This window comes from Motacilla alba, chromosome 5, assembly GCF_015832195.1.
Source record: "Motacilla alba alba isolate MOTALB_02 chromosome 5, Motacilla_alba_V1.0_pri, whole genome shotgun sequence".
NCBI classification, from domain to species: domain Eukaryota; kingdom Metazoa; phylum Chordata; class Aves; order Passeriformes; family Motacillidae; genus Motacilla; species Motacilla alba.
Window position 1 is genome coordinate 40,653,374 of NC_052020.1, and position 19,156 is coordinate 40,672,529.

The 19,156-nt window shown below is 43.9% G+C and overlaps 1 protein-coding gene across 4 annotated transcripts in view; it reads left to right on the top strand.

The window, feature by feature from the left end:
* ADCK1 (aarF domain containing kinase 1) overlaps positions 1 to 19,156 on the top strand; it is a 71,596-nt gene that overhangs the window by 12,991 nt on the left and 39,449 nt on the right. For all 4 annotated transcript variants that reach the window (XM_038136836.1, XM_038136833.1, XM_038136835.1 and 1 more), the window contains one exon: positions 15,348 to 15,551. In XM_038136836.1, the coding sequence (XP_037992764.1) occupies positions 15,348 to 15,551 (204 nt within the window). The remainder of the gene's footprint in view (positions 1 to 15,347; positions 15,552 to 19,156) is intronic.

Sequence of the window (19,156 nt, forward strand, 5' to 3'; positions counted from 1 at the left end):
ATGCAGGCTGCAAGGAGCTTGCATTGTAAGAAACATTATAAAAGGAAAAAATGAGAAGTGAAGAAATAATCAGGTTTTATTTAGTGTTTGACTATGCCTTGGGTCCCAGTGTGAAATGAACACTCAGCAGTGCAAAGTCAAGAAGTATGGCAAGAGATGGTATTTTCTCTGAAGGGCTCATGGTCATGGTTGGTTTGCCTAAATTTTCACCCTAGATGTGAGTGGTGCAAATACACGCAAACATGGGGTTTCTCAGAGGTGGAAGGCCTCTGTAAAGAGAGAAGGAGACAAAAGCAGAAATTACTTTGGGTTCTACTGTAAGTCATTTAACACTGATCCCATTGACGTCGCATCAGGCCCTGATTAGGAATGTTTTCTTAATGAAGGACTGTGTGGCCTTGAACTACTGACCAGTTTATATGGTTCACACAACACAGAAACAGAATATTCAGAGTTGGAAGGGACCCACAAGGATCGTTGAGTCCAACTTTAAAGGGAATGGCCCATATGGTTGTTGGTGGACACCTGTAAAATCAGTAGAGCTGACAGGTAGCCAGTACTTAATCTATTCTAAGAATGGGAAGACAACTGGCTTGAGAGTAAAAATAATCTTATCTGAGGCTAAGAAAAATAGATACCCAAGAGTTTCATTTGGGGATAGAGACATGTACTTGCAATGTCAAAGTGGACTTCTGAAGTGTTGTTTTGTTTGCCCTTTGAGTCCTTAGCAAGACCCATCTTGTGGGTTCTGTTCCCTTTTCTGAGGTTCTTGTAGTTAGCTTGCAGTGAAACACTATCTTGAAATACTTCAAATTAGAAGTAAAAATTAGATGTAAAATCAGGGGTGAAGAGAATAGGTGGCTGCAGAGGATATTTCATGTATCAGTCCAGGTTGGAATTTCAGAGCAGGACTAAATATTGTAGATCTGCTCTGCTAAAGCAGTGACCTTATCACATTCTCCCCAAAGTGGATCTGATAAAAGAATGTGCTGGAGGGCAGCTCACAATTACCTTACCTGTTAAGAAAGTGATTTCATTTAGCTGGTTAAGTCAGTGGTGAGGGAATTGCTGTGGTGGGTGGTGTCTTGCAAACAGTCCTCTGGACTTGTTTGGACTTGTAATGTGGGAGGCATCTTAGTAGGTTCCAGGCAAATCCTTTTAACATATGTGGGGGCTACACCCATTTGCATACTTGAGGGAAGGGTGTCTCTGAAAGAAACTGCTGTATTCTTCCATCTGATGTCCCAGGGCCAGGCAGGACTCTGTCAGGAAGGCCTGTGGACTAGGAAAAAAAGGAAGCTATGTTTCTCTTGAACTAGAGTAGTTGATGATTTAGTTCTTAGGAGTAAACCAACAAGTATTGTTCAATGTCAGGTTTTAAAGCTATCCCTTCTTTATTTACTAGTGTTCATGTGCCCTGCCTAGAAATGTGCATTTTTGTACGTCTGGACAGGCTCATCTGCTTGCCTGTAGACATGTGCCAGTTTGTTCAGGTGGGAGTCCTTATAGTAAAGTAGCCATTTTTTGAACAGAGTCAAAGGTTCAAACATAGCTTTGAAAGAGTTAATCCAAGATGGTAATCATATTCACTGCCACACTAGTTTAGCCTACTTTTGGTCCTGTAGAATTGACTTGGGGTGTCTTTATTTTTGTTGGATTTTTTGTTTATTTGTATCTTTTTTGGCTTGAGAGTTCTGTCTCAGTGGCTGCAAGTTCTGCTGATGTTGCACCATTCAGAGCAGCTTGCTGCTCCTTCCTTGCAGTAGCATCATTTTGGCAGGTCTGACACCAGTAACAACTTGTTTTTGTCAGTGTACTGAGCCGATGTGACATGGAAGAGGACCACAGCCAACAGATAAACAAGAGTTGCCTTTATAAAACCTCCGCTATGTTCTGAGCTCCACTTTAACAGAGAATTTGCATGTGAGCTTGCACATGTATGAAACTGCCCAGTATTTTATGAAATGCCTTCTGCCAAGCCTGAATCCATTTACTATGTTGATAGTTTTGCTGAATTTAGAGGTAAATTCACTGAAAAGGTCACTAGCAGAATTGCTTTTCAAAAAAAAAACACCATCTCTTAAAATGTCTTTACTGCCTGTGCAGTCTTTGTTTGAAAATGTACTCATTTTGAGTTGCCTGTGAACTCTGTAACTGTGCAGCCTGTTTGTTATTGTAGGGCTTTTCTGAACACAAGTTGTTTTTTACAGAACTGCTGAAGGGCAGCAGGCTTTGTTTATCATAGGACTGTTGTGTGAAGAGAAGTAGGGAAGATAAGCTTTTCTCCCTCGGGCCCTTTCCTTTGCATTCACAGTCAGGCAGCACAGCCAGGCATTTCCAGAGCTCAGCAGGAGCTTTTTCATCTCTGCAATGCCCTGGCATTGCCTGTTCCTTCTCTCTTCTTCCTCTCCAGGACAATATTCCTGCTTGTATTTCTTGTAGTAAGCTGAGGTTTTGCTGTGTCAGTCTGAATTGGGAATTATTCCATGCCAATATACAGAATAGTGATCCTTGGCTGGGGAATGTTAAATTGAAATCCTGAGTGATGGGGATTGAGAAAGAGCAAGGCTGTTAGCTGGAACTGCACTTCCTTCACTCTGAGCTGGTGCTAGTTCAGGACTGTGTGCTTGAAGACAAGAGGTGACTGCAATCAGGTGACTGATGGGCTCCCAAGAGCAATACTAGCTCCTGCCACCCTGACTGGCAGGGTTGTATCCTCTGCAACTTCCTTGACTTCCAGTCTTCCCAAAGTGGACTGAATCTGTACCAGAAGTGAAGGTGACGTTCAATTCTTTTAAACCTATGTTTTGATGTTAGGGTTAACAAGTGTTTGGTAATGTAGTTAAGTACTGAGCAAAATGCACATAGAAGGAGCTTCATGCATGTATTCCTCCTGGTGTATCCCCATCTGAATGCATGCAGCTGCCCACACTGGCCCTACACAGCTGAGCTCTCTGTTCACTTCTACTGCCATCCTGTACCAGGCCTGAACCAGCTTCTTGCCTGCTCCAGCTCTGTCCTTCCCTCTTCCCAGTGATGCCTCAGCCCTGGCTGCCGCCTCCCTGGCCACTGCCCTGGTGGCAGATTTGATATAGGCTTACTCCACCTGGCCTTGCATTCCTTGGTAACTCATGCGGGGAAGATTTGCCGCAGTCCTAATTTTCTGAGAACTGAGACCCAAGTGCTGGGAGGATACATTTCCGAACCCAGGCAGGACACCTCTCCAGTCTGTGGCTTTGCACGCTTGTGTCAATGGCAGCCAAACCAGCAGGTTTCCCTTCCCAGTCCCTCTCTGGAGTAGGATTCCTGGCTTTGGCACAGCTTGGTCCTTGTCTGAGAAATTGAGCTCCACAGTGTGTGTGCCTTAGTTTCATTCTTGTAATCTCACTCTGGAGACAGTAGGATGTCAGGTTTCACAATATGCTGAAATCCACCGAGCTCACTGCCCAAGGAACTCTTCCGTTTACAAATCGTCTAAAAACCCACTGTATTTCCTGTTAGTATGGATGGAGTGAAGCGACTAATGCAGACATGTGAATTTTATTTGAAGGATACTACATTTAAATAAAGTAAAATAAAGAGGTCAAGCTCTGTCCTTTTGCAAAATCTTCGAAATGGTGGGATGTATGGGTATCTAATAAAGGAAAGTTCCTTTAAATAGTGTCACTGCTTATAATTGTTGGACATATGTGTAGTAAATTAAAGAAGTGATATATTGGTAAGACCATTTACCCAGAGGACCTCCATCCCAGTGGCAGATGCCTCTCCTTCCACCTGCATTGCTTAACAAATTTCTTCTCAAGAGGGGAAATGAATTCTCAATAGAAACGTGCCTAGTAATTACCCACACTGTAATTCTGATGTGCAGTGCTGTCACCCACCATTAGGTGGGAGTGGAAAAGGCACTGCATTTTGTTGATGGTTGAACATTTGTTTCCCTCATCATTTTGACACCAGAGGTAATTGCCATTCCTGAAATATTCTCTTGCTACCATTACAAAGCAACTGTTAGGGACAAACTAATTATGAAGAATCTTGTTATGACAGATTAATAGGCCAACAGAGGGGATTTCTTTTTTTTCTTTCAGGCAACTGAGTAGTAAAATCTAACAGCTCCCATATAACTGCTTGAAACACATGCTTCTCTGTAAGACAACAGATTTTTTCTTAGAGATGGGAGATTTGAAATACTAGGACTAGAGTGTAGAATGGGTTTCCAAGCTTGCTTTTACTGAGCTTTTGGTTTCCCAATATTATGTGCCAATATGATCTAGAGTGGGGGCATTGCCATATGGAGGAGAGGTCTTCATGGTTGGTATTGGACCAGCATCTTCTATCTCGGTCATGGTTGAGCAGCATCATGAAGGCTTGAAGTGAAGAACGCTGGACTTGTGAATTTTGTGCATTTTAGAACAAGACACAAAGTCATTATCTGGACTGCTTTATTGCCACTAAGGGTTTTCTGTGTCAGGGAGGCCAAACTGATGTGCTGGTTGAATTCCAAGTGGCCAGTATGCTTGTGTCCCTCAGGAAGTTCCAGACTACCTGCTCCAAATTATTCGTATGGTATACTCTCTGGGAGCTGTTGTGATGTGGCCTGAACATGTCTGCTTTCCTGCAGTAGAGGGGACTGTGACACCTTGCCTCCCTGTGACTGAACCATTCTGTCAATGCTGAGAGGAAGAGGACTTTGAAATACCTGTATTTCTCACTTCTGTGTTTAAAAGCTCACACAGTGTATGAATAGTTTGGACAGCAATCCATGTAGACTTGGTAATTGTGCTTTCAAGGAGGTAGTCAGGCAGTCTCATGGCTGACTGGCTACTATGGGGTGCTAGTGGATGCCAGGTGCTGATGAGCAAACCATTAAGAGGGAGCCAATTATAGACTTCAAAATAGAAGTAATGTAGATTTAAAGAAGCTCCTGGATGAGGTCTCTTCATGTTCTCAGCTTTGCCTTGATATCTCCCTCAAGTTGTCATTGCAACTACAGATCAAAGGATCCCTATAGTTGGCACCTCTTACCATCTCCAGCCAAGTGTTTGTCCCTGCAGCAGTCTGTCCAGAAAAGGAGTAAATCTTCAGAGGTAATCAATGCACAGCCCCCGTTCATGCCATGAGCTCCTTAATGAGAGAAGAGGGAAGCTTCGTTCTTTTCCAGAGACTGAACCAAGACCATGTTTATGTCATTTTCTATCTTCTCCTGCCTGCTGACATCAACTCTCAGTTTCACTGTAACTTCATTCTTCATGGGATCTCTGTATGGAGTATGTAAATGCTTTAATATTAAATATTTGAGGCTAGAAGTCATAGATAGTATTAGTTTTGGATTATTAGCAAGTGCTTTAATTTCTTTGCTTCATGTCCATCTTGTGTTGTGCAAATTGTTTAATGTCCTTTTTTTTGCCATGCAAATGTTGTTTTTGGGAACGTACACAGTGATTGTACTTGGCCAGCAAGATCAGATTCTTTGGAGAATCTTTGTCAGTATTGTCATTCTGTCAGGTTTTGCACCAATATCTTTTGTCTTGAGTTTACTATTTGCCTTCTAGCCAAGGTTTGACATTGGCTATCTTTGACTAGCCTGTTGATGGAGAAATGTTGAATATCTACTTTTATATAAAGATGATCTCAGCTTTATTCTCTTCACAACCTTGGTGAGCCTCAGCCAAGTGCAGGGGAAGCATGGACAATATTATTCATTGTGATACCAGCTGTAGTAAAGGCAATTGCCTCTGGTGCTGCTGGAGGTAATTCCTTCTGCTTTTTGTGGCAGCAGAAGTAATCTACTCTGGGTAACATGTGGCCTCATCTGGGCCTTCGTTTCATCTTTTTGTTCATCTCAGTTTGGTGCCATGTCAGATATTTGTGTTTTACTTCATTAAATTGCTATCTCATGCTATATTGCAGTGGCAATCTCGTAGTCAATATAGGTGCTCTCTCTTCCTTGTGTTCCTAGCAGCCAAAAGGATTCAGTAGACCAAATTCTACCTTCACTGGCACCCACATAAGCCAGTTTTATCCAAATTCTGCTTCTACTGACACCTGCAGAAACCTATTGTTTTCAGTGAAAAAGCACAAGACTTTTGTCTTGTGGATTGGATTGGACCTTCTAATTGCAGTGTAACAAGTCTGTTGTGTATGCATCAGAAGAGACACCAGCTCAGTCTCCCATACTGGTGACATTGATGGGATGCTAATAGACACCAGCTGCCTTTCTTGGTGTGGAGCTGTGTGGTGTCAACTAGATGAAAAAGCTGGAGTTATTTATATATATTTTTTCACTGAAGTCAGCAACTCTGACGGATACCCAGAAGGGAACAGACCTGCTGAGTAACAAAGGGACATTCCTTGTGGTTTTTTTTTTTTTATTTTTTTAACATAGGTACTTTTTTGAATGTAGACCTGCACTTTGCCATTGGTGATGACTTACTGGCACTGCAGCCACTTTCTCTGTTGGATGTGGTGCTATGACAGTCACTGCAGTCTTTTGGAATTGACAGCGTAATCCCATGGTTGTTATCTTTCCTGACTTCCTCGTCAATCCAATTTAATCACTTGTAGGTATTTCATGTGTTACTGTCTCTTTCCTCTTCAGGCATCCTGTTCCTGTGGGAAGAGGTCTGTGCTTTAAAGGTCAGAGATTCTCAGATTAAAGAAGGGGGAAGGAATCTGCCTCTGTCATTTTGGTAAGGGGCTGTATTCTCTTTAGAGCCACTGCAATAAAAACCCTTCTTTCTGGGATCTGTCACCAAGGTGAATTCTGGTGTGTGTCTGCATGGCTGTAAGAGAGGGAGCAGGCTTGCTCTGCTCCCCTGGCTGTTGGAGTGACCTGCCAGGAGAGAAGTTACATATGTACAAGGGGAAGAAGCTGCTGTTGCACGATTTAATTGCCTGACGTTGACTCAGATAGGTCCTGACTGGAGGTCAGCTGTGACGTGCAGCTGGTAGGGTGGGATTCGACTGCTGGGAAGAGAAAAATGCCAGCCCAGATTCTTCAGCATTGACAAAGTGGTTGTGATGATTTCGCCCCTCCAGCTGCAGCAGCTGCCTCTGTGCTTCCTACTTTTCTGCACACCCACAGTAGGAGAGCAGACTCTGAAGCTACCCTGTCTGGACCCTCAGCTGAACTAGATGAGACTTAGCTGAGCTTTCTCAGTGGTGCTTGGGCCATCCTTCCTCATAAAACTTACCTTTCAGTGTGCCTTTCAGTCTGTCTTCTGCATGTTGCGGCTTCCTGTGGAGTTCATGGCTTTTCCAGCTCTATTTTATTGCAGGATGGAGTGTGGGAACTCAGGGAAGAGGCTGTCAGATCTCCATCTTGGATCCTGCTGCTAGGATTCTTCACTTAGCTTTGAAAGTGTTTCCAAATCCGTATGAGCTTGAGTGACAGCTGATTGCTACTGTGGCCTTGTTTGAGCTCTTCCCCCCACCCATGGTCCAAGACCTGCCCTCACTTCCAACGCTACAGCTTTTACAGAGTCTTCTTCTTACGTGGAAATAGCTGTCTGGGGAATGTTCGCCCTTCAGATAATTTTTACTGCACAACATCATCTCTTGCTATTCTGTCAGTAGTATGCGGTTTCTGCAGGGTGTGTCAGCAGCTCCTGTTTAGGGGACACTTCTGAGTGTAATACACATCTTTGTTGATACTGTTGTTTACAGCAACTGAAAACAGCAAATGAAACAGGGCTTTCTAGGACTGATGGGAAGGTGTTAGAGACCCTCCCCCCCAGCTAAACACATCGCTAAATAACATGGTGTCTTTACAGTCTTCACTGGCATACCACGTGGTTTGATCCAAGCTGAAGTGAATTAATTTTGTTAGCCAGATTTTGAGAGGTGCTGTGTCAAATTTATTATCATTTCACCTGCCTCTGTGGAGCTGCAGGCTCTGTGATCGATGGATCAAGACATGTGCCTCATTTCATTGTGGCTTCTGTGAATGTCTCTGTGCCTTGTGCAGACATGCTGTTGAATTACTTTCTATCCTCCTTGGGTCCTCTGCAATGAAGCACAGGACAGATATATTTGTATATCAGCTATCAGGACAATAAGGCAGTGAATGCACTTTTATGAACCCGCTGTCTTTGCAAGTACTATATGTTTGTGTCTGCATGGGTCTGAACCTTCTGTCTTGGGCAAATCTGGTCTGATCTTACCCTCATGTTTAAGTAACCATTCACAATAATGTATGTGCCCCACAAGAGAGCTTGTGTGAAGGAGCTCTTGAGTAGTTACAGGGTAAAACAGCCTCAAGAGCAGAACCTTGTTCACCAGAGGTAAAGTCTGTGGGTGTAGGGTACTCAATGCTCCGATTCCTGCTATAGGCACAGAAGTTCTACAGCACAGTTATTTTAGCATGCTGTTTTCCCTTTGTCTCTGACCAGCCCTTCCCTGTACTCCTTGTTTTCCTGGCTCAGGAGACTTACATAGAACAGTGCATTATGTCACAGGGGTGTCTAGAGGGGAAACAGCTGCTCTCTTCAGATTTTTATCCTGAACTGCCCCACAGATAACTAATTGCAGCTCAGTTGCTTCTATTAGCTATTTACCTAAAATTGAGCTGGCTAATGAAAATGTTTCTAATTAATACGAGGCAGATTAAAACTCATTACAGCAAGGTCGTCAGTAATGAGAGATAATCAGAGCACAAATGACCGAGCTTGGAGTAAAATGAAGATGGAACACAAGCAGGCGATCGGTGCTGGTTGTGCATGCACCAGCCAGCAAGGGCAGGGTCCAGCAAGGTGACTGCTGGTGCTCTGCCCTGCAGTTGAGAAACTCTGCTTTCCACTCTCCAGAGCAGCCTGGAGAGTGACTGGCCAAAGAGGTGGACCTCAGTCTAGTGTAATAATGTTTTCTGAACCAAGTGGCATCTCATACTACTGGTTTGTTTCTAGGCCAGCCTTCGGTCACCTATATGAACCAAGTTGTGAAAAGGGGCTTTAGCAGGAAGACTTGGGAGTATGCGTGGCGCAGGTGGGATGTCAGCACTTGCATGCGCTTGTATGTGGAAATTCAGAGTCCTGTTGGCTTGGAGGGTGTCAGCTTGCATATCTGTTCAGTGTAAAATGTGTTGGCCTAGGTTTGGAAAAGTCCATTGTGATCTCCAGGGAAGTTTTGCAGGAATTATGAAATGTGTTTGCTTTAATTTCAGCTACCTGTCGCACTACTGATACAAGGCCACAACACCAAAATTAGATTTCAGCTGTCTGTAGGCCTACTGTCTATATTCCATTAGTAGTCAGTTTACTGGCCATCCTGCTAGTTGTGTGACTCCTTGTTTCTGTGTTTATGAGACTGAGAAGCTAAGAAGTTGTCAGTTTAGTTAGGGGATCATCTCCTTCCTTAATCCTTTCCAAACTATAAAGCTTTCTTTCTCACTTCCTTTCTGTCCCACTGGCAATCACCTATTGTGCCAGAATTTCTGAAGGATCTTACTAAATTAAATATAACTCACACAAATAATGAATTATTAGGTAGTGAGGTACATTGCACCAGGACTTATTCCAATTCCCAAGGCGTGGATCTATCCATCATCAGCAGTATGATCAGTTAGTGTTGGTATAAGGAAGCATTTGAATGGCAAATATCTAGTGTGCCTAGGAATGAGCTTTCATAAAAGTAAGTAGGAAAGATAATACAAAAAGCAGGCAATAACAATTCCATTTAGAGTTGTGTGTCTTCCTGCAGCATCCTTGCTGCCAGTCAGTTTGATTACCAGGCTGCTAGTGTCAGTGAAGGGTGTAGTAGTTTATATTTACTCTATGCTTATTCAGATTAGTTAAAAGAGGAGATAACAGCCCCTTAGACAGAACAGCACTGTCACTGAAATGGGTTCTATGTTTTGTATTGCTGTTTTTAAAGCACCCAAGTACCCTATTCACATCACCAGTAGCTGTATCCTCCCTAGACATCTTTACAGATCTTTTTGGCGTGGCCACTGATTTCAGTTTCTCACTGTGTTAAATTGAGTTGGACATATTTTCATTTTTCTCTGGTTTGTGCTGTCCTGGGTCATCTAAAGCTGTTTCTACAGTTTTACTAGTCCTGTGCATATGGCCCTGTCATTATCAGGGGTGGAAGAGAAAAGGACTATGACCAGATTTCTTTCCTATATTCTCTGACAGGTCTTTTCTCCCTACATAACTGTGTTTTGGCGATGCCCACCACAGAGGTGATGACATCCTCTTTTCCCTCTATAGGGAGTCCAAAGGACAGCCTGGCTCTTGCAGTCCAATCTCCTTCTGCATTTCTGGAAGAGTGCTCTTGTCCAGGATGACTGACAGCATATATGCTTGGGATGCTTCCACCCACTGTGTGCCACAAGTTTCTTCCCAGCATCCCAAAGGCTTAATATGAAAGACTATAAGCAGCAGTTCTGTTCTGTGGAAAGAAAGCAAGTGTTCATCGCCAATGTGACAAGTCCTTTGAATGGCAGGTAATTTAGTGAATATGGAAGACCCTTGGAAACAGGTTGACCTCAGCAGAAGATTTAACCAGAATTTGGGAGCTGGATACACCAAATAGGTTCTCTAAAGGTTTTAGTAATGTACCCTGTTTGCGTTCTCTCATTGTGGCTAGACAGTAGGGTAATTTTTGTCTTGATGCCTTGAGCAATAGTGTTTAAAACCCTTTAGACATTTTATTAGCTGTAATGTTCTTATGAGCCTGTAAAATGGAGAATAGCAGTCCTGAGTTTTGTAAAGAGCTTTGTAAAAGCACTTTTAGAGATGAAAAGCTCAATATAAAATCAGGTATGGTTGTTTTATCATAAATATCTAAAGCCTTTCTGAATTCCATTAAGCTCTTGGCTTCTCTATCCTCTGACAGTGAGTGCCACTGGTTAATGCTGTATTGTGCAAAATGGGATGTAAAGAAAAACCAACTTAAAAATGGTTGTTGTTTTGTGGAATGCCCCATTTATGGGTTTATGAGAGTTGGAAATAGGAATGGGAGTGATGTTCTTGTATCTCAAATAATTACTGAGTTTTCCTTTCACTCTTTGTGAGGATATTTATTGAAAGTCCCAATAAATACCTCTTTTCTATTGGCTATTGTATTAACAAGCTCACAGTATTTTGGTGGACTGGTGAAGAATGATTTTTTTCCCCTCAAAATCCCTGTTGGCTTTTTGTCAGTCATATCACATTTAGCTAGATGATTTTTAGTACTCTCTGTAATTATTGTCTCAGGTAATTTAGTTGATACAGAATTAAAGCTTGCAGAACTATAGTTTCCCAGATTTGTCTAGATTTTTCTTAAAAACAGAGCAACACTTTTTCCCTTTCAGTCCTCTGCAAGTTAACAGTTTTAATATGAGATTTCCTTTTATTATGGTTATTAGCATCTTAGCTACTTTTTGAATTAATCTCTAATTTTTATGTGATTGAAGTTTTCCATTTGTTTTCTGGAGACACACTCTCCGCGACAGTATTTCAAGAAAGGTATCTCCATTGTAAGCAGTGATGAGCAGGCTGTTCTCTCTGCATTCCTAATCCTCATTTCACATTTTGCCAGCTAAGAGTATGCCCTGCACAGTTGGGATATCTTTTTTGAGGGATTTCATATGAGGAGTTGCTTCCACCACTTACTTTACTGTCTTCAGTGGCCTTTCTGAGCACTTTTCACCACCAGGTCTGTCACCATATCTTACAAGTTACCAGATCTGGTAACTGTAGATCTGTTACCAGATCTACAAGTTCTCACTGGTAGATTTTAGTCTGAGTATTTATTTTCTTCTAAATTAATTTCTTTATTTTTAAAACCAGATTAACACCTGCCAGTTCATGACATGTGTACATCTGATGTTCTGATGAGCAATTCTTTGCCAGTAATCTTTGTGAGTAAAGGCCCCTTCAAAAACAAGCAAATTACTTGAGAAGCCAGGTCTGCTTGTTCATCAAGCATAAATGAAATTATATCCCTCTGCAGCTTTGCGTGCTGAGCGTGTGCTTCATCTCGGAGTTGCCTCTTCTCTACCTAAGAGTTGTTACTTTCACAGTTTTAATAAGCAGTGTTAATCCTAGTCTAACCAGGGTGTAGGTAAAGCAGAGGAGTCTGATAGTCATGTGGGCCAATGTAGAATTTGTCCTGCTGAAATTTGGAGAAGGGATTTAAGACAGAAAGAGATGCCCATGTGGACTGAGGAAAGAGCTGTGTACACAGACAGCATTTGTGATCTGAAGGTCTTTCTGACGGAAGCTTTTTCTTGAGAATCCTCAGTACATGAAGTTTCCTTTCTCTGTAGTGTGCTCCCAGGGGTGATGCATACAAGTATACCTATGTAGAACTAGGTGTTGTTTCCAGCTCTTTCCTCTGATAAAAACAGTCTTCAAAGTATTTCTTGGACAACAAAGAGCAGTATCTTGAAGAAAAATTCTGAGCCATTCTGGGGATTTCCATTTACCTTGCATTTTCTTCAAGGTGGAACAGAAATGTGGGCCACCACTACTGGACACTAGTAGGAATGTGATGGTCTTTGTCTATGATTAGGGAAATGTAGTCTTCAGAGGTGCAAGTGCTGCATCTGGACTGTGACCTCTCTTGGGGAGATCCAAGAAAATAATAGAGATCATTAGAAAATTTTCTGCTAAAAAACCTGATCTGGTTGATAAGAAAAGAGTCCTTGGAAGCTGCATTCACAGTCCTGCTTCATACTCAGAGTACTTCTGCCTCTAGTGCAGACTGGAGTGTTGTAAGATGTAGGGATACAGATTTACTTCTACTGAGACAAGCTGCTTGGTAATCTTGTCTCTCTAGAAGCGCAGGAGCTGGAATTCCCTGGGCCAGCCAGCCAGCCAGGGCATCTATCTCTTTGGAGTTTAAGCCAAGCCAGTTGTGAGAGCATTGTAGAGGATGCTTTGCAGGAGGTTTTGTTCTGTTTTGTTCCTGGAGTCCTCTGTAAGGATCGTCTTGTCCAGGACTGCTGCATTCATGAGGCCAACCAGCTTTTCAACAGTGAGGATAAATTTGTGAGGGAAAAAATTTCCTCTCACCTTGTGCTAGAGGAAAAAGGGCTATTGCCACCTCCTTCCCAGCAGTGACCCAGATGTGAAGATACACCCTGTATGCAACTGTGTCTACAAGCAGTTGCATTTTTAGCTACATGAGTTTTCCAGCCTGTTTTTTCCATCCCCCTTGGGAATCCATGTGGTGTGGGTGATGCACTGGAGCCAGCACCTCAGCTACCCTGAGCTGGCTGCTTGTCCTGACACCCAGCGCTGCACTACAGCCCTGGGCTGCTGCTGCTCTGCCCTGAGTCATGCTGCAGCCTGGAGTCATTTGATGGGCTCCTGCGTGGGAGATGGCAGGACCCTGTGCTGGCCTGAGCTCAGTGCTGGGAGCTCAGTGCTGGGTTTCTTGGAACATATCTGTGAAGAGCCTTGCCCCTGTTTCCTGCCAGTGCCTTTGGCTATGGCTGCCCAACACCTTGAGGTGTGTGGTTGGCCGCCACTCTCCTTCACTACTGGCAGGGGTTCTCCTCCACAGCTGGAGGCAGTGGGTAGAAGATGACTATTGGAGCTGCAAGAAAGCTGTTTTTCTGTGATGGGCTGCACTTCTGGTGCTGTGACAAACAACCCAGCTGCATTGGCTCCCTCTCCCTTTCTCTTCTGTCCCATTACTCCCACCCTGGTTTTCTCGCTCTCTCATCTTCTGTTATAGCTTCCTTTCCTTGTTACCTTTTGGCCTGCTTTTGTTGTGCACACAGGGAAGGAGAACAGGGGAAGAGCCAGAGCAGAGGCTTTTAACAGCAGGAGCTTCAAAGCTGTTGTGTAAAATGCAGGAGAATGATGTGGGAGACTTGAGGCGTACTCATGGGTGTTATTTGCAGCCTATATATGTGTGAGTGTTTTTGAGCTGGCGGTGTGCTGGGGGAAGCTCACCCACCTCCATGAGTTACACGTGCCTGTGTGTGCCCACTTAGGAAAATGCGCGCGTACGTGTGTGTGAGCACGTGTGCATCAAACTGTCGAGTCTCCCACTGAGGGCAAGACTTGCACGTTAGGCTTTCTCTTCACACTCCCCTAGGCCTGTGTTTCATGCAGTTGCAGCTTAGTGCTCAGTCTGCCCCTGACACATTCCCCAATGTGAGACACTCAGCCTGTCCCATTATGTGACACGGCACTGCTTTGCACAGAGAGCAGAGATAGCTACTGAGTGGTGTGGGTGTATGTGGTGTTCATGAATGTTTGTGGAATCGTTCCTTTTTGTCACGTATTTCAAGGCATTTGCTGGAGTCCATCACCACAGGATCTTGTGCAGATGAGGGCTGTAGACACAGGATTTGACCTTCAATGACGTCTGACACAGAAGCCAGAGGAATGAGGAGACTTCATGCAGATTGGTGTCAGGCGTTAACAGGAGATGGGTGCACAGTTATTTTTTGTTATTGATCTGCGTAGGTTTTATTAATGTATCAGAGTAAACTTATTTGAAGTTCATTAAATATTAGTCAATATAGCTGTGTCCTTGGCAGGAGGCTTTTCTAGTGACAGTAATAAAGGGAGAATAAATCATTGTCACCGAAGGATGTGGTGGCTGGTATATTCTTGAGGAGCAAAATGAACCAAAAGAGCTGAAATACAGACCAGGCAAGTGGTTGGCAATGGGTTTTGTCATTTGGTAGTTGCATTTTGGCCACTGTGAGCACAGCTGGCAAGTCTTCTGACCCTTAGTTGCTCAAACTACTGTCATTGCAGACTTTGTTGGCAATGTAAGCAGTAAAAGACCCAAGACCTGACTGGACTGGAGGGATGTAATTCCCCTTGTGTGTGTAAAAGCGAGGTGAGGAAGATGAAGGACTGCCTGTATACTGTCCTCCTCCCTGCCAAGGAGAGATCTTTAATTTTGATTTTTAACACTCTTCTTCTGAGTTCCTGGAAGTCTCTGGGATGGTACCTGTGGCTTTCTCCTCATTTTAATTCACTGCACTCATGCTCATCCTAAGAGTCTAACATAATAGTTGAGGTCATGATTTTTGTCTTTTGACGAGGAATTTTCAAACTGTGCATCCATAGTGCAGAATCACAGTGACAAACCAGTGCTGCCCTGTGGCCAGACATTTTATTCTGTGCAAGGATGGGCCAAAAACTAATGTGCTGTTACAGATCATGGTGCCTATACAAATAAGTGTTGAAGCCCTTTATATTCTGCAGCATCTTGTCGTGGTCTGGTTCAGACCCTTTAAATCCAGCCAGAGTCCCAATAATGAACTGATATGCTAGATGATGATGCCCAGAATCAAGAAAGGAAAACCCTTGTCTGCTTAAATACTGGACAAAAAAAGATGTGTATGTGGACATGTGCAAAAGGGCTTGACTGATGTTCTGGTCTCTTCACAGGTGCACCTGCGCTCTGCTGAGCGCCTCCGGGAGCTGTGCTGCTCCAACCGAGGCACCTTCATCAAGGTGGGACAGCACCTGGGAGCGCTGGACTACCTCCTGCCTGAGGAGTACACCCGCACCCTCAAGGTGCTGCATAGCCAGGCCCCGCAGAGCACCAGGCAGGAGATTGAGCAAGTTATCCGTGAGGATCTGGGCAAAGAGGTAGGAGCAGCCGTAGCTTTTGTTGGCTTCTCAGGCCTCAGCAAGCCCTGAACAGCTAGAGGAAGGAAAACTGCTGTTTCTCGGCTATAAGAGATACTGAGGGGAGATACATCTTCCTTGCTTCTGGGTGAAGGCCATGTGAGTTTTCCCTGTCCATCAATGGGCATTATTGGTGGGCTTTGGTGAGGAGAAGATAACAGAGGAGTAAGGGTGTGAAAGGTGCCAGATGGAAATGGCAGGACTCAACAGAGCAGTGTACTCTGTATGCCAAGATGAACGGGGTTGCTGGAGGTCAGATGGAGCGCTGTCTGCCACACTGAGGAGTGGGAGCTGGAGGTATTGATGTTCAGGACAAAGATGTATTGGCAGAGCCCTGTGAGGGATGACTGCTCTCCTCTGGCTGCACTAGACCAATTCCAGCTAGCACTGACAGCCCTTTACTTTCTCAAGCCCCTAATTAACCCCCAAAGAAAATAATGGCATAAATCACTTTTGGTGCTGCAGTCAGGTAACGCAGTAGCTCAGGAGTCAGTGCCATCATTAACCCTCAGCAGCCCACAGCACTGACATCAGTAGGTAGGTGACTGTGTTCATAAGATGTAAGGGAAGTAACCACAGTAAATTACAGAGGGTGTTCTGCTACTTTGCATCTTGCTCTTTACAAGATGTCCCCTCACACCGTAGCCCAGGTTGAGGAGAGGCATTTCAAGGATCACAACAGACATGGTAAGGAGGGAGGCAGGAGGCACCAGTGCACAAAGGTGATGCTAGGCGAAGTGTGTGTGGGGGGGGGAGGAAGACAGAAGGTTGAAGAAAGGAAGCTGTGTGTACATCTGTTGTTTCTCATATATAGATGGTTTTGGGGCTGTTTTGGTTGTTCTGGCCTGTCTGACTGTGTGGTAAGGAGGTGTGGGGGAAACATGAGGTAAGTGAAGTATTTGCACCTAGAGGGTATATTATGGGCAGATTAGAATGGGGTGAGTCTGCCTCTGTGTAGTTCAAGGGTCTACATATTGTCTAGCCAGGAATGACCATTAGTATTTCCCTACAGTTCAATGGCAGGGTTAATGTCAGCCCCTAGTCTGCAACATGCTGCCTCTGTCAGCATTCCATCCTTGTAGCAAGGCTGGTACCAGCCATGTTTCGTAGCTCAGTGGATAGATGGAGCAGAGCAGGCTGGCTGCTCCCGGCAGGCCTCTGCCTCTATGGGCTTCCATGTGGAATTCTCCCTTCCACAGGAGCTGTGGAAAGCCACCCTAAAGTTAACCCACATTAAATTACCACACTAGGCACCTCTGGCACAGGGACATTTTCCCTCAAGTGTGTGTTCAACTGCCACTGATAATCCCTGGTTTCTTCGTGCTTCTTGGGAGCTAGAGGAATGCTCTGTGCCTCATTGATTCCCAGTGAAGCAGCTCGAATACAGTCTCTGCAGCAACCTTACCTCATAGCATTCACTCCTTTCACATGGACAGTGCTGGGCAATATTTAATTTTAAAGTTACAGGGGAGGGAAGGTAGAAAAGGTAGAAATGGTAAGAAAGTGATGGAGAGGAAACGGTAACAAGGGAAAGAGAGCAATGATAAAAGAGATAAATGAAGAGAATAACGTGTAAAAATAAAGAACCTTGTAAAACTGGCCAGTATTAAAAGCTGATGTAAATGCCCGTATCAATAATTACAAGGTACCAAATCAAGATATTTAAAACCAGAAAGGATTTGGGAACCTAATACATCAAAGCTGTCATTGCTGGAGCCTAGAGGGTTTCATAGGGTTGCTTCAGGAAAAAAATGAATTCCAATGTAGCTACATCCTCAGTATATTTTAAATATGATATACTTATCTGAAATATAGGTAGCAGAGAGGCAAGGTGGAGTATCAGGGCAGGGAAGAGTGCAGAGAGGGATCCTGAAATTTTCCCTCCTGGGGCCAGCATTACACCTTAGAACTTGCAGATGAATTCAAATAGAAGAAAAAATGACAATGAGGGAACCTTTTCAGAGTGCCTGGGCCTAGTCCTGCTGCTCTCAAATTCAGTGGTAAGACTTGCAGTTCTCCTGTCAGACCCAAGAGCAGGGCTCTTCAGATGAATCTTAAGTGTAGGCAAGAAGTAATTACATACAGCTTGGATCAGTGCAGAACAAATGGGACCAAAAGCAACTGGAAATACAGAGTACCTAGGGAGGAATGTGACAAGCTAACAAATTAGGCAGGAGCTTGCAAAAGGGTAGGAAGATCAAAAAAAGCCAATTTCATGTACAGAAGCATTATATTTTCAGTCAATTAGGAATAGTCTGCCTTCTGATGTGACCTACTCCTGTGAATCTTATCACAGGCTTGGATGTTTGACAAGTGTTCTGTGGGAAAACTGGCCTAAATGGAGACCATGCAAATGGGACAGATATTTGAGCAAAGACAGAGCATTTGTGAGGTGTATTTATGGCGTTCACCATGACTTTGTTGTCCCCACACAGACCTACTTGATAACCCTGCTGATGGAGGGTCTCCCATTTTAGGCCAGCATCATGGCTGGGGACTGGGAGCTGCAGCATGTAGCTCTGATGTCAAGGCAAATGGCATATATTGGTTTGCCACAGAAGCAGAAGCATCATATATGCTGACTATTGGGTTGTCCTGTCCAACCCTATTTTAAGTCCAGGGCCAATTTGTGTACCTATCAGGGATCACTGGAATAAAAATAATCAGTAGTGAGAAAATGCTGGCTTTTTAATCTCAGCCACAGTGGTTTGGATGAGTGATGGTGGGAGGTGATAATTCTCTGGAGTGTTATATGCAAGAAGTTGAGGTGGATGGGGTGGGATTCACAGGGTAACACAAATAGTAGCAGTGGGAGAGGCTGTGCAAAGAAGTCTTTACAATAACCTGGAACCTACAACCTCCTGGAAAAAATCACCAGTGAGATCACAGAGCAAGAATCTTTTGGGGAGACAGTGGAGATAGTGCAGGTTGAGCTTGTTCTGGGTGTATTTCTTGGAGCAGTTGGGAAAAGCTGTGTTGATAAGAATGGGTGTTAAGATATGAATGGAAGTCTCTCCTACCTCTATTTTTATCTTCCTTGCTTGAACAAGATTCTGAAAGTGAAAAGGTGTCAAGCGTGGAAAATGAAAGCAAGCTGAATATGTTCTTTCTCTGCAGAACTATTAATGACAGAGGGAGAGACAGCTGGTTCAGCTAAGTGCTCTAACTCAACGAAGTGCCTGCAGAGCAGTCAGGCAAGTTCTGGTAAGAAGTGGACACCATGCATTTAGGGAGAAAGACTGATGAGGAGTGCTGGAAAATAAAACTTTCAGAGTGGGTGCACCTTAAAAGCACAAAATCTTTGTGCTTAGAAACTAGAAAAGGTAGAGGAAATTTTGACAGCACTGGGATTAGGGACATTTGCTCCCTCTGGTAGGTTTGTTTGAAACAACTGTCATGTGGCTGTGGGATACAGGAATTTTGGGGAGGTGATGCCACTCTGTTCTGATTAAGGGCATATCACATTATCCCTTTTCATCAGATGGAGTGGTTGCAGAAGGATTTGTCAGCTTTTACAACCCCAGTCTTGCAAATATCCCTTGTACCTTTGTTGCCTGGCTCCACTA